Genomic DNA, 19901 nt, shown 5'->3' on the forward strand with positions numbered 1-19901 from the left:
CCCCTCCGTACTCTGTACCAATTCCTGCCGACCCCGCCGCCCAGTTTCATTTCCCTCCAACCTTTTCCCGCCGACGAATCTGACTGCTAAGCTGCTGCAACGTGCATGTGCTTGGCCCCCCGATTCGGGTCTTTTTTTTTTTTCTTTCTGTGCCAAAACCCCACACCCGCCGAACAAAAGTGGCCAACGCCAGATGCGAAAGCTCGATCTACTAAGCTGGGGCCCTTGATATTTTTTTTTTCGGCGCCGGAAGCCCGCCAGCCATTTCTCTCTGCCCCCCCAAAAAGAAACCGCCGCGACGAAAAAAAAAAAAAGATACACACCAAAGTACCGTACATGTATATATAGTCAACGGCTGCAAATCATGAGCAAGTTTGGCGCCATGGTCATGGGCCCTGCGGGGGCGGGCAAGGTATGGGCTTGTCTCTTTTGTCTGCTTTGGCTCTGCTTTTATGCGCGCTTACGCCTGATCACAACGTCGAGCGAAGGGGGCTGGACGTCCTGATGCTGATGCCGATGCCGATGCCCGTAATTCATCGTGTCGACATGGGAATCCCTCCGATGCTCCTCCGGGCCGCCGTCTTACTGCGATAAGGGGGACCGGCCACTGCTATGCACTGCTATGCGATGCCTTGCGATGCTATGATGCAATGCTGTGTTGTGATGATTCTCCTCCCAATGCCATGCTGTTCCATATACCACCGAGACATTGTGTGTTTCCAAAGTTCCAAAACACTGACCTGCTGCTTCGCTGCCGTCTAGTCCACCTTCTGCGCCGCCCTCATCACCCATCTGCAGCTCAACCGCCGGTCGGCCTTTTACATCAACCTCGACCCCGCCGCCGAGTCGTTTGAGCACCAGCCCGATCTCGACATCAAGGAGCTCATCTCCCTCAAAGATGCCATGGAGGAGGTGGGCCTGGGGCCCAACGGCGGCCTCATCTACTGCTTCGAGTTCCTCATGGAGAATCTCGACTGGCTGACCGAGGCCCTCGACTCCCTCACCGAGGAGTACCTCATCATCATCGACATGCCCGGCCAGATCGAGCTGTACACGCACATTCCGATTCTGCCCACCTTGGTCAAGTTCCTGTCGCAGTCCGGTGCTCTGGACATCCGACTCGCCGCCGTCTATCTCCTCGAGGCGACGTTTGTCGTTGACAGGGCCAAGTTCTTCGCCGGCACCCTCAGCGCCATGAGTGCCATGCTCATGCTCGAGGTTCCTCACATCAACGTTCTGTCCAAGATGGACTTGATCAAGGACCAGGTCAAAAAGAAGGACCTAAAGCGCTTCCTGACACCCGACGTAGCCCTCCTGGACGACGACCCCCTGGAGCGTAGCAGGAGAATAACCGAAGGGCCAGAAGGGGAAGACGACGAATCTGTCCCGCCCGACGAGAAAAGCCAGGTGATGAAGGGCGCCAGCTTCCGGCGCCTCAACAGGGCCGTGGCCGGTCTCATTGAGAGCTTCAGCATGATTAACTACCTCAAGCTAGACGTTACGGACGAAGACAGCGTTGGGGGCATCCTCAGCCACATTGATGACTGCATCCAGTATCACGAAGCTCAAGATCCCAAAGAGCCCGACGACGAGCAGGAGTACGACGAGGCGGACTAGGGTGTTTTGCAATGGGTTCGAGAGAGAAAAAAACAACACAAAATGGATATCAATAGGGTAACAAAAAGGTGGCTTAGATAGTTTCATTGGTTGGGAGCATAATGCATAGCGACGGCGTTTTGTTGTTTGCCTGACGGGAGGTAACTGATCCCCCGTTGAACTGCATCTTGAAACATTTAAAAAGAAAAGCAAAAAAAAAAAAAAAAAAGACAAATAATTCATCCATCCAAAAAAGAGTAACAAAAAAACACCGTAATAGGAGACGCGCCGTCGCCTTGCCGAACCAACTCGTGTCGTCCCCCCCAGCCTTGATATTGTCTCCCAGGTTTGCATCCATCGCATCATACATCCATACATCATGTCTCATGTCTTATAAGTTTCATGTTGTCTTCCCATTTCTTCCCCTCCTCGTGATCCTCTTTCCAAGACAAGCCCCCGTCCGTCTCTCGCCCATTTCACCTCGCCTGGTTATACATGCCGCCGCCGCTCCTCCTCGCCGAGTACTCGTCCCATCGCCCACTCGCCTGCTGTCCCTCGTACCGCTTATACTCATCCAGCCAAACGTTCTTCAGCACGGCGATGTACCCCATGACCTTTGCCCCAACAACCGCCGCGTCCCTCGCGCTGACCAGCACGCCCCGGTTGTACACCCACGCCGCCAGCGCCACGAGCGCCGCCCACAGCACCGCCCGCATCGCCAGGCGCGTCCACCACAGCAGGATCCGCCGTATCCAGTTGAGCACCACCAGCGTCGCCACGATGGTCGCCAGCGGCAGCAGCAGGTCCAGCGCGCCCTGGTGCTCGGCGAGGACCGCCATGCCGCGCTCTGCGACGGGCTGGACGAGGGGCGTCACGGTCGAGGCGCCGCGGCGGGCGAGGGCGAGGGCTTGGCGCTTGAGGATCTGGATGGGCGAGCGCGGGTCGAGGATGTGTGTTTCGATGAGGGCGACGACGTCGGGGGGGAGGAACGATGCCAGGAGCTGCTTCACCACCGGTTCGGCCATGGCCTTTTGTGCTTTGTGGTGATGTTTTTGTTATTTGTTGTTGAAGGTGAGTTGCGTGAAGCTAGTCGGTGCTGTCTCCGTCGATACGCGCAGGTATTATTGCGTCCGTCTGTCTTTGTAGTTCGCAAGAGATAGACAAAGAAACAAAGAAAGAAAAATCCCACGAGGGTACCACACAAACAAGTTTCTCAAAAAACAAAGTGGACAGGGATCCGTGATAAGATACGCAGCGGTCTTCGTTGCTCTGCCTCGTCCTCTGTCAGCTGGGGATGCTCCCGCAGCTTGTTCGGGCCGGGTCAAGTTCGGATCTTCTGCGTGGCCCCCCTTTGATCTTCTGGCCTTGGGTCAAGGATGGCGTCTTTGTTGAGCCTTTGCTTCGTCTGGTTAGGATTGTTTGCCTCTTTTTTTTTCCTCCTTTTTTTTTTTGTTAAACTCTCCTGGTTTGTTGGTTCGAGACCCTCGACACCCCCGCTCTTTTTTGTTCCCGTGGATTTAGCCTGCTGCCCACTAAACTCGTGGGAAAATACAGTAGCTGCTAACTTTGCGTGCCCCGTTTGCATGTGATGCTCCCTCGGCGCTAAACCATCTTTATGCTTTAAGCAGCTCGAGAATGACTTCACTACTCTGTACCTTGCAAAAGTATTCATTCATTACACATCTCCATTAGTAGTTCTCGCATCGTAGGCATCACGATGAAAAAGAAAAAAAGTATCAGTTACATGACGTATTCAATTTTTATTCTTTTCTATATGCTAGCCCAGGTGGTTGCCAAAGACAGAATCCCTCCCACCGCAGTCGTGTCATCATCGCAATTCGTCTCAGCAAGCATCGCCTCCAAAGCAAAAACGCTCGACAGACAAAGTCCTGCAAAGTGCTGAAAAGGAAGAAGAAAATTAAGAAGAAATAAGAAAGACAAAGAAAAGAAAAGAAAAGAAAAAGAAAAAGGGTATCGAAGGTGTAGGCTCTCCATGCCGTGAGCAGGCATTGGATCGCATTAAAATCATAGTTTGTCCACTCCCCTCCCCTACTCGACGTCCCCTTCTCCAATCATGGCAATACTCCTCCCAGTTCCTTGCATATTCCCAGAGCAAGCTTTTAAGCCAAATCCCGCCACAAATATTTTTGCAGTCGTAAAATTCACCCAACTCCCGCTCAAGGAATCTCAACCTCTCCCTCGAGGACACGCAGGGCTGCCTCGATCCTCCGTTTGTATAGCTCATGGCCACCGGGATGAGCTCCGTCCGCTTCACCCAACGCCAGAACACACTTGCCGAGACTTGCCACCAGTCGTTCCACCGTAAACTGGACGTCCTTGGACAGGACTTGAAGCGCAGGTGATTGTCCGCCTCGGCCATTGCTGCTGTTTTGAGAGTAAATACTCGAGGCATCGGTCAATAGCGAGTCTCTAATCCGCTTCAGCCCTTCATCGGGAGAGCCGCTGGGCGTCAAGATACCGCCGTTTAGCTTGGCCTTGTTGACGAGTGGAAAGCTCCTGTTTGTTCCGACCGACTCGAAGGACGAGTACGACGGGCGGTGCATATTTTTGATCGAGCTGTTGCTAGTTGGCCGAGCCATCGTCATCGTGCTGCTCCGCTGGTGTACTTGGCTAGAGACAGTTCTGTCACTGTCTGCTGAAGAATCTCGGAATGATCTCGCGTGTCTTTCTCGGGCATCTCCAAACTTAAACATATCAGCCGCAGTATAGACCCTGTACCCCGACTGGGCCGTTGAACTACGACTCGCGGGATCCTCGGCAGCCGTGGCAAACGTGTCGATAGACGCTGTCGAATCTGCGCTGTTGCTCCTCTTATGCGACAGTGTTGGGCCACGAGCCGTTTCCGCCGAGCCCGTTGAGCTCACGCTTTCTGAGCGAAGTCGTCGTCCTCCCAAGGTGCCCATGGCAGAGTGCAAAAAGAAGTGCTCATAATCAAAGGCATCTTCTCGGTCTTCGTGGGAGATTTGCTGCTGGAAAGATTCGTGATAGAGCGACTCTTCGCTCTCGCTGGAGTAGCCATCTTGGGCGGCCCCGGGGCTCGATTCAGCTTCCGTGTACTCGGTAGCAACGCTCTCGGCCGGCGAAGAACTCCGGCTGCCGTTGGCTACTTCTTGTTGGCTCATGTCCAATGGGCTGGCCAAAGCTCGGCCTTTGGGCGTTTCACTTTCTTCATAGCCTTCTTCATAGTTGTCCTGGGGCTCGGGAGTTTGAGGATACTCATAACTCACACCGGCTCCCCCTTCCTCTCCCTCTCCTTCTCCGCTTTCCTGCTCCTCCTCTTCCTCTTCCTCCTGCTCCTCTTCCTCTTCTACTTCTTCTTCAATAGGTTCAGCCGCATATTCGGGTTGATTTAGTTCAAAGTCGTTTTCACCATTGGCAGGGTTCCCATTGGCATATTCCACCTCTGTCAGCTTCTCGTCGCTGCTGCTGCTATGGTCACCACGCGGGTCCGCGAAACCTGGTTCCCAGGTGGCATTAGTAAAGGGGCTCGGCATGCGAAGGCTCTGAAGACTGCGACGCCTCATGCTATCTGCTTTCGCCTGCTCCTTTAGGGTGGATATCTTTCCTTTCAAGCCCTTCAGCTGATCCTGAAGATCACGCATCTGGGATGCCGAGGCGGATCGAGTCAGTCCCAAATCGGAAAACGCTCCCATCGTAGGACTCGCCAAGGTGGTCGTCCGTGAACCATTATGGTTCCCATTCATGCCAGCAGCATTCCCATCCTCGCCCAGGGGCTCCAAATTGCTGTCTAGGTGGTAGAAATGGAAGTGCGGCAGAGTACCTTGGGCCGACGTGCTCCCTAGGCCGTCCATACTTCTAGATGTAGGCAAGGGCCGTCGATAGCCTCCTGCAGAGCCAAGGGCACTGGCAGAACGTTGAGGATAACCCGATACCTTTTGTGCTCCATAAGTCGCTCCGAAAGCAGCTCCGTTTTCGTTCGTGCCCTTGGAGGGGTTCGTTGGGGACGGCGTTATACCCGGCTTGCGAAGGGATGTGGGAGCTCTTGCCGTGGTAGGTGATGGTGTTGAGCCATCCGACACAGATGAATAGCTCAAGGTTCTCGCTCGGGTAAGATTGTCCTCCATATGCTATAGGGGAAAAGAAAACTATCATCAGTCCTTACTCTCTCATAGAGAAAAGCATCACTCCATATGCTGAGCTTACAGTTAATCTCATTTTAGCATTGGCCAGAATCTGCTCAGCCCGCTTGCTGATGGAGGTCCCATCATCACTCAATCTCCTGCCAGACATTTGATCAAAGGCGCGCAGATGCTGTGAGGCAGGCGTCCCCTCTACGTATGCAGATGCCACGCTTTCCTCGTCATCGCCCTGAAAGATACTATCGCCTCCCTGGCTGGCGGCGTCATCAAAGTCGACAAAGGCGCCGCCGTCGTGCGTGCCGACTGTGCTGGTCGATTCGGTCGACATCCTCCGCTCGCGATCCTTGTTCTGCTGTTGGCGCTGCTGCTGAAGCCGCTGGTGGATGAACCTCTTTCCCCCAGTCAGCGAGGCCCGAAACGGGCCTTCGTCGCCCGAGCTGTGGTTTGAGCGCTTGGACGCATTTCGAGACGGTATCGGACCAACGACGCTCTCCACCTCGGTGACCTCTCCAATGTCCGAAAGCATGGTCCCGTTGCCGTAGATGATTGGTGTTGACATGGGATCGGGGTTGGCGTAGAATTCCTGGGTGAACTGAAAGCCATCCTCGATGTGATGACCGCTATTCCACAGCGACGGGCCCGTGTGCGGCTGGCTGTGATACGTCTCGGGGCCGTCATAGTCGGGCAGGATCATGTCTGGGTTGGTCAGGGTGGGAGACGCAGGTTGAGGATAGGGAACCGCCGTGCCGCGAGCATCCTGTCGGTTGTCATAGCGATTCGTGGCAATGGACTGCATCGTCACGGCGGCTCAGCTTAGCTGTGGCGGCACTCCAAGTCAAGTGTTGATGTTCTGCTGTTGAGGTCGTTGTCTGGTCTGGTCTGGTCTGGTCTGGTCCCCTCGTCCTCTTTATTCTTCCGAGCCTGGGGGGCAAGACAGGTTCAGATGCGGCAACCCTACGGTCCAAGCGCCTAACAAAGGTAAATCCAGAGTAGCGGTAACGGAAAAGAGTTGTACGACGGTGATTCAGGGCTTGGCCGCTGTCGTGCCTTCAACGAAGAAGTCAACAAAGAAAACGGGACGGGCGAGATATTCAAAAACTCCGAGAGATCGATCGGGTGCGCCACGAGACAAGAAAGGAGCGACAGTGGATCGGGCGAAAGGACTCGGGAAAGGCTTCAGAGCTGGGGAAAAAGAAGCGACGTTGTCGAATGTGCAGTTTGGCAACGCCGAGGCGAGCAGAGCATGCCCAGACCACCGTTGCAGCAAGCAGCAATGCAGCACAAGAAACCGGAGAAGCAAAAGACTAGAATGAAAACCCGCAAGTGCCTTGACAAAGAGAGGCCGTCGCGAAAAAGAGAGGCATCGCCCGCCAAAAACTGCGACTTGGCCTGCGGTCTCGTGGCTCGTGGCTCGGGCCGCCCTACAGGTACATACAAGTACTTTGCGCAAATCGAAAGAGGGAGGGAGATTGGTGGACAGGGGCCTGAGAAATGATCCAAAAGGGCCTCTTCTAGGGCGATTAGTGCGGCGGACCGGGACAAAGACAGCTAGAGCCCAGCGAATAGCAGCCTCTAGGCAGAGCGCAGAAGCCCAATCAGGGCGCCGGCGGGGTGACTAAGGAGGCCAGTGCAAAGCATGGAGCGGGTTTTAATGCGTTGAAATTGTTTGGCATGGAAGAGCGATGTGATGCGCATTGTTGCCTTGTTGGTATATTTGATGTCCATGCTTTCAAGAAGATCTGCTGGTTTACGAGACACTGAGGGTTACAAGGACCAAGGTACTAAGGTGCCAATTGCATTTTGATCTTAGGTACCTACCAGTACGGAGTACAGCAAGTACCTACACGTACTCCCTTAGTACCTCACCTACTACACTGCTTGACCTCGATACTACTCGACACTCGACCCAACGGATGCAACGGGTCGTTACCCACGAGTCCTACCGTAATACTAATAATGGCGGGCTGCATGCACGTATGCGCGTGATATTAGATGCAGGCGGCCGGTTAATATAAAAAAAAGAAATCCCCATATCACGACATGTCCTAGTCCTGCTGGCAAGTCACCCAACCGGCCGCACGGGTTGCCGCCACCAACAGGCACACCATTCGCATACTGATCCGAAATAGCTTCAGAATGTGCCCCATCCTTGTGCTACCTTGCAGTTCAAAGGCCTCAAGAATACGACGTTCCGAGTATTACTACGACGAGTCCGGCTTGTACAAGTACACACCCGTGTGCTACCCACGAGTACATGTTACTCTCCGTGCCGTCCGCCCTTCTTGGCCTCTGTACTCCGTAAATAATGCCTAGTAGTATGCAAATACAGCCACTCCCCCTCCCCCTTCGTATCAGAAAAAAAAACACCTGCACTGGTATTACTACTGCCCTCTCAGTCAATGCGGTGGAGGGCCGCATAATCTTACCCCGATGCTCGTAATCTCTCTCCGTTTCCGTTTCGTTTCGTTTTCCCAAAGACGCGGCTATCGACCGGTTTGCTAAGCCATTTCTGGGGCGGTACCTGAGCTCCACTGCCTGGTACCTGTGCTAGTCCTGACAGGGACTCGGTTGCTTGATTGGATGCCCATTGGCCTGATCTAATATCCGTCAAAAGCGTCGTATCCAGCCCGTGCTTACGGAGTACAGGTACTTGCACCTTAAATTCAGCTGTACGAGGGTGCCCGTGTAAGCAGCTAATGCGCCTAAAACAATGCACGACAATAACAACCTGCCCTGGAAAAGGAAAACCTGGAAAGAAACCTAAAGAACAAGAAACAACCACGGTAGATCGTGCCACTTTTTTCTCCCTCACACACACTCTCCCTCCGTGTAATTTAGTCAATTCCTATTTCCCATTTATCCGTGGGTTATCTTTGCCTTCAAAATGTTTCATTGCCATTTTCGTTTGCAAAAGCCGCGTCATTGTCTGGCTCCACCATCCCAAATGCTCTGCATGTGGCCAACCTCAAGCTTCCAATGTTTGCTTCGCTAAATCTAGTACCTAGTACAGGTACTGGTACTGGTACTGGTACTGGTACTGGTACTGCACTCAACAGCTCGAATGGCATCAAGTCATTCAGCCTGGCAATACGGAGCCAAATGCACCGGATCGGTTGTACAGGTACTTGTACGTGCGTGCGAGAGAATCCTTGGCCCAGCTATCCTGTTTCTACAGAGCGGTACAAGATGCCTCAACTCTTCTATGAGATTTTTTTTCGTTTCCCCGTTTTAGGTACCCCTCGAAACTTTTCACAAATCCATCTAGATAAACATCGTGCCTTGCTTGCGTCTGCTGCGGGCCGAGATCGACCAGCCATCTTGTTCTGTTTATTTTTATTTTCCTGCCCCGGAGCTCAAAATCAAGGTGAAGCCCCCCTGCATGGCCCACCCAGTAATATGCCATTGTTTTAGTCTTTAAGAAAGGGAGAAAGAAAAAGTGTGTCTGTTTATGACTACTGTCTTGGATCCGTCGAATCAAATCAATCGTCGGCAAAGGCTTCGGTTCGGGCTTGGATGGTGCTCTTATCCAAGGTCTCCTTGGCGGGGCGGTTCGCAACCAGGCGCTGTTCAATTAGCTTACCAAATTTTCAGTTTCAAGGGCAAAATACACTCACCACAAGGTTTCTCAGCAGAATGGCGATTGTGACCTTTCCGACAGATGGCACATAGATGGATGCCTTGTCCTTGACGGCAACTCCATCAAAGTTCTTGTAAGAGGAAAAGTTGATGCACACAGCACCGTCCCTGATGAGCTCCGTCGGCACCTTGTATGACTCGACGGGCACGCCTCCAATGATGACATCGCTCAATGGCAGGCACTGCTCAAGCCCCCAGCCCTCCTTATCCTCTACCTGGTGGCGGGGCTTCTTGATTCCTTGGCCTCGAGTGAAGAGCTGAACGCCAGTGATGTCTACGGAATAAACTGTAGCACCATCATTGGCCAACAGAGCCGCAAGAGGGCGGCCATTCACTTCGGATCGGTTGATGACGGTAATAGTCTTGCCGAACAGGCGGTTGCCGTAAGCGAGGATGGGGTTGTAGATCTGGAGGTGCTCAAGAATCTTGACCACGGCCAGCGGGGTGCAAGGCAGAATGGATTTCTTCTTGTTCTCGGGGGCGTCCAGGAAGCGAATGTTGTGGTACATGTTGTGCAGGTAGCTATGGCGCAATCCCTCGACATCCTTGGAAAGGTCAACCGTCTCCTGGACATACTTGTCGTGGGTAGGGTTCTTGGGGAAGATTGGGTAGTAGACGATGACACCGTCGACGGCATCATCGTCGTTGGCTCTCATAATGTCTTCTTCGAGGATATCCTTGTCGACGATGCGCAGCTCAAAGTTGAACCCACTTGAAGAGGTTGTCAGTACCTTTGCCGTAGAGATTGCAACATGATTCTGTTCTCACTTTTCCTCGCAAGTCTTCTTGGACCACTCGGCATATTTGACAGCGGCAGGGTCCTCGTTTGCAAGGAATGCTACCAGGGTCGGGGCACTGCTACCAGTCTCCTGGATCTTGGCCAGGGTCTCCTTGACCTCGAGCAGCAGCTTCTTTGCGATTGTCTCGGCCGTGATGACCTTGCAGGTCTTTGGGGCTTCTTGAGAGGACATGGTGATGTGACTGCGGAACAAGATCAATTCAATTGCTATATTAGCGGAGAGTTTGCACCATCTTTCAAAGAATTGCTCACCTCTAGTTGCGACGAAGAAAAAAAATTGGAGGATGACGAGTGTGACTCTTGACCCCACCAAAGTCGGAGGGAAGAATGCGACCCTTTATGACATCAGCACAACTGACTTTCCACGCAAAAGCCAGAAGAAAAGCTGGCGGCCTTACAGGCAATGCGTCCACTGGACTTTTGGCGAATGCTTCAATCAAGACGGGCGACAAGAGGCGCCTAAGATATGGGACAACTCTGAGGGAAATGATTGAGCTGTGGCTGCCATTGTGTCTCCCAGCATGTGAGAGCGAAAAAAAAAAAAAAAAATTGAGGCCCCTCTACTCCGTCAACCGGCGCTCGTTGCCCCTCTTACCAGCTATGGCTTAGCTCCAAGCATCAATGATTGGGCTTCTCGAGGACCACCGAATAAGCATTTGAGCTGTGGTGATATACTGATTAATACATGATTTATCATTGCTATGCTGATCTAATTAGTTAGTTATCTATGGTGTTGACAGGCAGACATTTCAAGTGCGCTGGAAGCATCATGAACCATTCAATTACAGGTAGTCTTATAAGTGTTTGTCCGTTACCATACAGCATTACTCGTAGCCTTATTAGTTCAAGTGAGACGTCCAGAACAGGCAATGAGGCCAGAATGCTACTCGCCATTCCAACGTATTGCATTGTGTGGAGATGGAGCTGAAAATGGAGACGAACACGCGGGGAAGTTTGGAGCATTCCAGTCCCTCAGCAACCCCATTGTATTGCACCCCGTAAGTGAGACACGTAGCTGGACTTTCAACATTGTCCGTGAACGGTACACATGTTAAATAATGTGAGTGGCTAATAATCACCATCTCAAATTGGAGCGACAGTATTAAACGGTTCATAGTGAGATACAGAGGGAGCAATTGCATTTGTTGTATATTTCATATTTTCGTAGTGGTCTTGTATTAGGATATCGTAGCCGCTGCTCACTCAACCCACTTCTAATATTCTACCTACCTGTTGTTGCCGTAACCCACCTACCTGGTAGTACTTCTCATTATCTGCTGCTATCGCCAACGGTGAACTCCTTCCAAGAGATTTTTGAAGCCTCCTCAAACGTAACTTGGTACGCTACCTACTACCTAGGTATACAGCCAGGTTTGGGCGGCTTGTCACTCCGTATAGAGACCACCAGACTTTAAGTTCAATGGACAACCTTGGTGAAACGGCTGAGACGGAATACAACAAGCAGATATCCGTTGAACATGCAAGTTGATTCTTTCAAGCAATGTTCAACTCGGTAGATACTCTTCTCACACACCATTTACGCAAGCCTCAATCGCGCCGAGCCGCTGAAAGTATATTATATGAAGGGGCCGCCCGTCTTTACTACAGGTTACCTGTACACTAAAATATGCAGCTTTTCTACTACGCGATCGCCTGACATCGTCACGCGATGCCATTCTCTGGGCCTAAAATACATCAGTATACTTTAGGTTCACACCTACATGTACCTAAGGTAAGCAATCTCACCAAAGCCATAATATAGTAGCACTGCAAATAAGCACCTCGCAACAAAAACAGTCGCTCGAGCCACACCATCCACACACAATTGTCGCTCGCAGTTACTAAGACGTCTGCTCAGCCCCATTCCCACCCTAGAGCCAGCCACACCCAAAAAAAGAAATTTGACGGGAGAAAAAAAAAAAAAAAGGTCAACACAGGTACCAGTCAACCCAAAAATAGGCACACACTACACCAGTGCCTCTCTGCGACGTCGCCATTTTGGCGCACCAATGTAATGCGCGCAACGCGGCGCGACGTTCCTGCGTTAAGCCAACTGAGGCAGGTCGGTTAAAAAAAAAAAAAAAACACACACAACCCCCTTTTGTACCGCCCTTGCATTTGGTGGTCAGTTTTAACTATGAGGACAAACTTTGATGCGTGCTGAGGTACTCATCATGACGTCCCTGATATCCCTAATTAGCAGTGTGAAGATAATGGCAAAGACACAAGCAAGGGATGCCGCTGGATCATGTCGCAATGTCTGAGACAACATGATGGATCTCACAAGCAGGGCGAATGTCTCTTCATCATGCGTCATTGTCTTGGAGCGTAGATCAATTGCCTTGTTGAGGCGTTCATCGCCAAAACAACCGGTCCCGTCCCATGTCATGCGTTTTAGCATATAGCCGCTCAACCGCTCCCCATGTCTCATCACTAGGGAGAGGAGAGATCGTCGCTTACTGTAATACTCATCCAGTAGTAGCCTCGGTGGGAAATCCACCATTGGCTCCAAGAGAATTGCAATGAGCACTTGCTATCTATCAAGCTTCGATTACATGAGGCAGAGTCCTATATTGGCTTGTAACTTCACATGGCGACAACATGGGCTGGTAGAAGAAGAGCAAACTCGTAAAATCATTATCAATTAAGAAAGAACCAATCTATTAACACGCAGGCGCTAGGTATCCTACATTGAAAACGACATGGTTCCGTAAAAAAACAGACGTCGGGCACCGCAATATATCTAGATAGATTCAAAACCGGAACCAATCTTCTTCTCCTTTTCCAAGTAAAAAATATGTGCAATCAACTGTAAAAACCAGAGCTGTTGGCTCCCATAACTGAAATTGGCGTCAAAACCACAGCAATCCGATTAAACCCGAAATCTCCGTACATCTCTCACATAATCTCCCGCTTACAGAGCGAAGTAAGCAGCGGCCAGAGAGGCAATCAGAGCCAGAGCGCTGCCGCCAACGCGGGCACCAGCGCTGGTGGGGATGGGAGGCAGCGAGGTGACAGCAGGGGCGGAGGGAGCAGAAGGAGCAGCGTAACCAGTAGTGGTGGGAACACCGGGAGGAACGTAGATGGGAGAGCTGGGAGGAGGAGGAGGCAGACGAGTGGCGCTCTGCAGAGTGGTGGGAGCAGCAACAGTGGAGTTGCGGCAAGGAACAGTGGTGGTAGCGTTCAGGATGACGGTGACATCAGTGACGGCCGGAGGAGTGTAGACAGGAGGAGGAGTGTAGACGGGAGCCTCGCTGGTAGACTGAGTGGCCAGAGTAACGGTCTTGACACCAGTGGAGGTGGTGACAGTGGTGGTGTCCGCAGGGGGGAGGTTTCCGTAGCTGCCAGAGGTGTGGGCAGGAGGGAGGTTGCCGTAGTCGCCAGAGGAGGAGGTGTGGGCAGGTCCAGAGGGAGCAGAGGAGCTGGCCTTGACGCTTCCAGCCTTGATGTGGAAGGGGTTGGAGTACTGGAAGACAGAGGTGTCCTGCTCGGAGCGGAAGATGAGGCCATAGAAAGCCTGAGTGCCCAGGGAAGCGTCAACGTTCCAGACGAAGGTCTTGGCGCTGTTCTGAACACCAGCTAGTTGGCCAAGTTAGCAACCGAGTAGAGCAGCTGGGCTCTGGAAAACATCAACTTACTGGCAATTGTTCCGAGAACCTGCTGGGTGGCCTGGGTAGGGCCTCCGATCAGCTCGATGGTGATGGTGTTGGAGGCGTACTTGGCGGGAACCTCCCACTCAAGGGTGAAGGGAGCACCGGAAGTGATGACCTCGTTGCTGGTGGGCACGTTGATGGGGTCGAAGTCAGCAGTCTGGGCAAAGGCCGAGGAGACCAGAGCCAGGAAAGCAGGGACAGTCAGAGTGAAACGCATTTTGGCGAAGTGAAGTTGAACAAAGAAGTTACTTGGGGTGAAAGGAAGAATGAATGAAAATGGTTCAAAAAAGAGTGTGGTTGTCGTAAAGACAAAAGAATGACTGGTATGCAAAAGCTGAAAGGAGCGTTATGCGGCTGAGCCTGAGTGTGGGTGAAGGAGAAACAAGAAAAGAAACAGGTGGATGGAATGGGGGAGAGGTGAGATAATAAGCACGAGCACCTGAGCGTTTCATGAGGGCCTAGGCAGAGACGCACCCCCCCTGCTCTGCTCTGCGCCAGACGCCCGGCACACGCACTCGCTCACAGGCTGCTTACAAGTACGGGTCTAGGTACAGTACAGCGGACAGGCACTGATGGAATGGCCTCGTAGCCACTGATCCCAGCGTCCGCAATAGCGCGGCTAGGCGAGCTGTGCGCAAGTGGATGCGAATTTTGGCGTGGACTGGACTGGCCGAGCCCCTGCTGGCTGGGAGGAAGCAAACGAATCAATGGCACATGCATAGCGCATTGCAGCATCGCAGCACAGGAAATTACCGTCCCATGCGATTGATTGAAACCAGCCACCAAGTGCTATGAATAAATGGTAAGTCCTTTTCTATACCAGTAATACGAGCAGCAGTATACTCGTAGCTATGAGACAGTGGTAGAGATAATGCCGTACCTGGTGATAAGGTGCAGCCATCGTGAGATTGCCTCGCAATGAGACCATGGCGTACAGCTACGAGTCACTACCTAGGTACTATACCCAGCACTTACCAAGGCCAGTCAGTACCTGTACGTGCATGGTCCGAGCCAGGGCTAAGGGGGCATTGCTTGCTGGAGCTAGCCCTCTAGCCTCAACTGGGATATGGAGACGTCCTGTCTGGTACCATTTCCTGTTCCTGTTCCTGCAGGAGCCCTCCAGCAAAGTGACGAACCACGTATCTGCAACCAGGCCGGCAAAAGCGGGGCGCCGGCCGTCAGGGGCAAAAAAGCAAATTACACTGCTGGCGCGCGCTGCTGATTGGCTGCTAGCGATGAGGTGCAGACAGGGCTGAGCCAGGTTATTTCACGGCTCGTAACTGGCTTCGGTCTGGCAAGATATTGCTCCGTATCGCCAGGCCACGAGACGAGCACGGGCTCCATTCCCCGTCCAACGTCACGTTGGCTAGGCGTGCTCTATGTCTGTACCTGTACTCGTACTCCGAAGCTATTACTTTACTTGTATGGTATGGACGGTTGCTCGAACCGGACTGTACGGGAGTTGCAAAGGTTCTTTTGCTCGTGCTTCTTCTGTTGTTGCTGTTGTTGTTGGTTGGTTGTTGGCCGAGGTGAGTAAATGAGTAAATGACTGACGTGATACTGGCTGGTATGGGATGCCGCATTCACTCATGTGGCTAGGCTTGCTGCCTTGGCTATTACCCGTTGACGCATTGATACCTAAGAGAAAAAAAAATTCTCGTCGCAATCCATCCATCCATGCATCCAACAGCCGCTGCTGGAACCGGCCCGTTATCGAATATCGCGCAATAGCGGCCTGGAATTTGCCCTCGTCGAGTCGATGATGAAAGACGAGCCCTGCCATGTGCGATGCTGCCAACTCTAGCCCTCAAGCCTCTAATTTTCCTCAATCGCTGTTTGCTTATGCTTGTTTCGCCAGCGCTAAAAGGGCCAGCCTCAATCACACACCTCAGCTCTCATTCAGCTTCTCTCAGCTAAAGAAGAATCTGTCTCAGACCGCCGTGGCGTCCAGACTAGGTGATTCGCGAGGCACAATCCCGCCATCCCAGTCGTCGGAGCGGCTGGTAATTAAAGTGTGACTGTGTGAGTGCCGCAGAAGCAAGTCCAAGCTTCTCTGCGCTTCTCCTTCATTCACTCAACCGCCCATGCCTTCTTCAAGCTCCAGCTCATGTCCAGTGTTGTCCAGTAAGCGCTGGCACTCAATTTGCGGCTCGTGTGGCGTGCGTGTCGCAACGGGATCCCTGTGTCTCTCCCAGACCAGGCCCTTTTTTTCATGGCTATGCTTAGAACTAAGCTGCTGTAGTCGCTTTCAAAGCAGCAAACCTTGAAGCTTGTTCGACTATAGTAAGATCAATGCATAAGTGGCTTCTCCGGGGCCATTTTAGCCAGCTCCATCCCCCCGCAGGTTACAGTGAGTGATTCGCCGCTGACAGCCGTTGTGCCTGTGCCTGGATTCACGCTGATCCATCTGCTAAAATAGGAAATGCCCGATTCACAGGCTATCGAACGCCCCTCGCTAGCCCAGAAAGCTGAGGTGCATTGAAGCGCTGCCAGCTCGCGCTGCGATTCGCCGGCGCGTTGCAACCACTCATGCAGGCCGTCACAGCAAACGCGCAAATGCTCTCCTCTCCTCGCCTCTCATTTTAATGGCGGCATGCGGAACAGCATCCCCGTCCGAGCCCTCATTTCATCACCAGAACCCTTCGGGTACTCGCCGAAATTTAGGAGGGGCGGTGTGCAAAGAGTGAGGTGCTACGTGTACGTACTCGTACGAGTGCTCATACTGTACTCCGAGCTTAGAGTACCGCACATGCATCGTGCCCCGTCGCTTCGGGGGTTTTGCGATTTTATCTCGAGAAAATGGCAGCTCGTAAGCCCTTTTTCCCCTCAGACAGGCAGGTGGTGGATGCCCATCGGCATTCATCGTTGCCAAGATCTTTGCCAGCCCCGAATGCAAGATGGCGGCACCTTATTGTCGTGCTCCCTAGCTCATTTCCTTTCCGCCTCTTCTAGAAGCAAAGCCTAGACGCCACCCTTTGTTCCATGACTCAACGGATCCATCCAAAAAGAATTGACGGTTGGTCCAGCTGATGAGAGACATCTATCTGCAACACTACTCGACTGCTCGCTACCCTCTGGACGGAATTCCATTAGCGGCATCCGCTCCTCAGGCTCGAACTGCAGGCACTAATACGAGGAGCAGGAAGGGGATGGAGAAAAAAGCACTCAATTAAGGTATAACCTTCTTTCTCATGGCACGCACGCCGTATGAGTTGGAATAACCACGATTAGTTTTTCGCACAAGTCTCCGACGGGAAAACCATTGATCAATATTTGGTTTAAGGCTGATGTAATATTGATCCATACGACCCGAGGATCCTGGATCTTTTTTTTTTTTTTTTTTTTTTTTTTGCATCGAATGCCAATAGTGTGTAGGTACTCGTCAAGATGAATGATAGGGACCTGTCAGGGGCAAAGCCAATGCTCTAGAACCACGGGGCTGTTTCACGGCAAACGCCGCCTTCGCAGCATTACGAACATCCTAGGAAATGCTGGGCCTCGTCATCATCCATACTGTAGAGGTGCAGGGAGACAATTTTATCTGCTTTCCAGAATCTGCACCGTCAGATCGATATACCCTGCAACTCTTTTGTCACATGCGGCCTAGGATCTGAGATCAATGGCGACCCATCTGCCAAGACATGGGCAGCAAAGGTTCAAGCTGCGCTCTGTAGGCGAGTGTCTTAACACATCAGATTGACACTTACGAGTATGCTATTGCTTGCTCCTTGCTACTTGGGTAGCTCTATGCCTTTGTCCGTACGCACGAGTACAATGAGCCAACCCCTTGGTAGGTAGCTGTATGTAAATAATTCTACGCGAATATTCCATCGGGGGCATCTCCAGAGAATGCGAGAGAATTCTATACCTGTACCCTGTTCCCGTACGGGAGTGCCGCTCCCCCTTATGCAAAAAGGTACGTACTTCGGATGCTCGTGGCTGTTTCCAAATGCAAATCCCTGTGACGCGACCGGGCCCACAAAAAAATCCCAAAGCCTTCCTTGCTCTTGGCCAGCCTTTCCTAAGCTTCAGCCTCGTCCTCTCCAGAACGTCAACCATGAGCTCTCCCGACGAGCTGGCGAGGGACACGCCTCCGCCATACAAACGACGAAGGACCGGCGATACTCCGTCTCCGCGGTCGAGCTCTCCCGATGTATTGGCGGGGGATCCAGACGACTTCCGCCCGCCTAGACGAGTGTCGCAGCGCGGCGGTGGCCTGAGCCAGAGCCCAACCAAGGCGCAATATCTCAACGATTTCTCTCGGTCGCAGTCGCCATCGCGGCCTCCCTCGGAGTTGGCTCGTCGGTCTCGATCAGCATCGAGCTCCGGATCGAGGACGCGCTCACACTCGCCTGTCCACTCGACACCGTCTCCCTCAAGAACCCCTCGCTCTCGACACCGCTCACGCTCGCCCACGTCTACAACCCAGTCGAGATCAGAATCCTCTTCTCCAGAACCACAACAGCTCAATCCTCCGAGAGAGCCGCTCAGGCCCAATTACAGGGCGCGCCTAGTGCTCCGCGGACATACCAAGGCGGTTTCTCAGGTTCGCATCTCCCCGAATGGCCGCTTCATCGCTTCTGCGTCCGCCGACGCGACTGTCAAGATATGGGATGCCGCCACGGGGGCTCATATGGACACATTGGTTGGCCACATGGCTGGCGTAAGCTGCGTGGCGTGGACTCCGGACAGCAACACACTGGCGAGCGGCTCCGATGACAAGGCAATCCGGCTATGGGATCGAGTCACAGGGCGACCGAAGACGACGGCTCGGAAATCGGCAGGCCAGGAGATGGCGCCGCTGCGAGGACATCACAATTACATTCACTGCTTGGCCTTTTCACCAAAGGGCAACATTTTGGCCAGTGGGTCTTATGACGAAGCTGTATTCCTTTGGGACGTACGGGCTGGACGGTTGATGAGGAGTCTCCCCGCCCACAGCGACCCTGTATCAGGCATTGACTTTTGTCGTGATGGCACTTTGGTCGTGAGCTGTTCAACGGACGGGTTGATGTGAGTTTTGTGTATCCTGTGTGCATACGAATTTGAGATGAAATATGCTAATACTTGTCAAGCCGTGTATGGGACACATCGACCGGTCAGTGCTTGCGGACTCTAGTCCATGAAGACAACCCGGCTGTAACCAACGTCTGTTTCTCTCCCAACGGCCGGTTTATTCTTGCGTTCAACCTCGACAACTGCATTCGCTTATGGGACTATATTTCGGGCAGTGTCAAGAAGACATATCAAGGTCATTGTAACCAGAGTTTCGCTATTGGTGGTTGTTTTGGCGTCCTCGATGGCGAGGCATTCATTGCCTCTGCGAGCGAGGATGGAGATGTTATACTATGGGACGTCAAGAACAAGGAAGTGCTTCAGCGAGTGCATGGTCATGAGGGTGTGTGCTTCTGGGTGGATGTCCACGGAGAGACGATGGCGACTGCGGGGCAGGATGGCTCGGTCAGGGTGTATCGGCATATCAAGCAGTCTGGCGAGGTAAACGGAAACGGGATGAGAAGTCAGTCGAAGCCTCCAAGTCAAGGAGTGCTCCAGGGAGAGCTACCAATTCGGCAAGATGATGTTAAGCTGGAAGATGCCATGAGTTAATGGATTGGCTTGTAGTGTCGAGCTATCATAGCGTCTTATTTTGATTCCGTCACTCGGTTCAGATTCCAGTGTGCAGGAAATATGATGAAGCTGTCATATAGATAATATCAATCATGCCGCTCTTCGCTGGTGGAGGGATGGTTGGCGAAATGCCACCAACCAGCAGAGAGCATAAGTACGAAGAAGCATTCTTATGCCGTAAACTTGGATATCGAATAAACCATACTGCCTTACTTTGAACACATTGCTCTGTTTGCTGCGTCATTTTGCCTCTCAATACTATAACGTTGCATTTGCCCACAAGTTTTATTTACAGCTACAGGGTAGCCACTTCTCAAATCTCGGCTATCAATTTGAGATTTGGTGACAACTTATAAACGTATACCTAGTTGTGAAACGGTTGATATCTTTACGATGAAGAAATTAGTTTGTTAACAACCTTTTGGCGATAGTTGTAGTTGGAGATGTGGTTGGTTGCGCCAATGGGAG

At 52.3% G+C, this 19901-nt stretch overlaps 6 protein-coding genes across 6 annotated transcripts; 2 read left to right on the forward strand and 4 right to left on the reverse strand.

Annotated features, from left to right (window-relative positions):
• Window positions 1-436: 436 nt before the first annotated feature.
• Window positions 437-1807, forward strand: TRIVIDRAFT_217084 (uncharacterized protein; the record flags this gene model as incomplete). The annotated part of the gene is made up of 1 exon (XM_014095542.1): window positions 437-1807. The coding sequence occupies one exon, from the start codon at window positions 904-906 to the stop codon at window positions 1615-1617; it is 714 nt and encodes a 237-aa protein (XP_013951017.1).
• A 265-nt stretch (window positions 1808-2072) lies between these two features.
• Window positions 2073-2621, reverse strand: TRIVIDRAFT_65432 (uncharacterized protein; the record flags this gene model as incomplete). Its single annotated transcript, XM_014095543.1, has 1 exon — window positions 2073-2621. One exon carries the CDS (start codon window positions 2619-2621, stop codon window positions 2073-2075), a length of 549 nt encoding a protein of 182 aa, XP_013951018.1.
• A 1152-nt stretch (window positions 2622-3773) lies between these two features.
• Window positions 3774-6513, reverse strand: TRIVIDRAFT_206408 (uncharacterized protein; the record flags this gene model as incomplete). The annotated part of the gene is made up of 2 exons (XM_014095544.1): window positions 3774-5705; window positions 5782-6513. The coding sequence occupies 2 exons, from the start codon at window positions 6511-6513 to the stop codon at window positions 3774-3776; spliced, it is 2664 nt and encodes an 887-aa protein (XP_013951019.1).
• Window positions 6514-9196: 2683 nt separating this feature from the next.
• On the reverse strand, window positions 9197-10324 carry TRIVIDRAFT_227673 (uncharacterized protein; the record flags this gene model as incomplete). Its single annotated transcript, XM_014095545.1, has 3 exons — window positions 9197-9280; window positions 9332-10064; window positions 10122-10324. The coding sequence occupies 3 exons, from the start codon at window positions 10322-10324 to the stop codon at window positions 9197-9199; spliced, it is 1020 nt and encodes a 339-aa protein (XP_013951020.1).
• A 2742-nt stretch (window positions 10325-13066) lies between these two features.
• TRIVIDRAFT_119946 (uncharacterized protein) lies at window positions 13067-14022 on the reverse strand (the record flags this gene model as incomplete). Its single annotated transcript, XM_014095546.2, has 2 exons — window positions 13067-13731; window positions 13791-14022. 2 exons carry the CDS (start codon window positions 14020-14022, stop codon window positions 13067-13069), a joined length of 897 nt encoding a protein of 298 aa, XP_013951021.1.
• Window positions 14023-18102: 4080 nt separating this feature from the next.
• TRIVIDRAFT_115925 (uncharacterized protein) lies at window positions 18103-19292 on the forward strand (the record flags this gene model as incomplete). The annotated part of the gene is made up of 2 exons (XM_014095547.1): window positions 18103-18818; window positions 18881-19292. Coding segments are annotated over 2 exons (1128 nt in total), but the record flags the coding sequence as incomplete, so codon positions are not given.
• Between the last annotated feature and the right edge of the window lie 609 nt (window positions 19293-19901).

The sequence above is a fragment of the Trichoderma virens genome (genome assembly GCF_000170995.1).
Source record: "Trichoderma virens Gv29-8 chromosome Unknown TRIVIscaffold_90, whole genome shotgun sequence".
In the NCBI taxonomy this organism is placed as follows: Eukaryota; Fungi; Ascomycota; class Sordariomycetes; order Hypocreales; family Hypocreaceae; genus Trichoderma; species Trichoderma virens.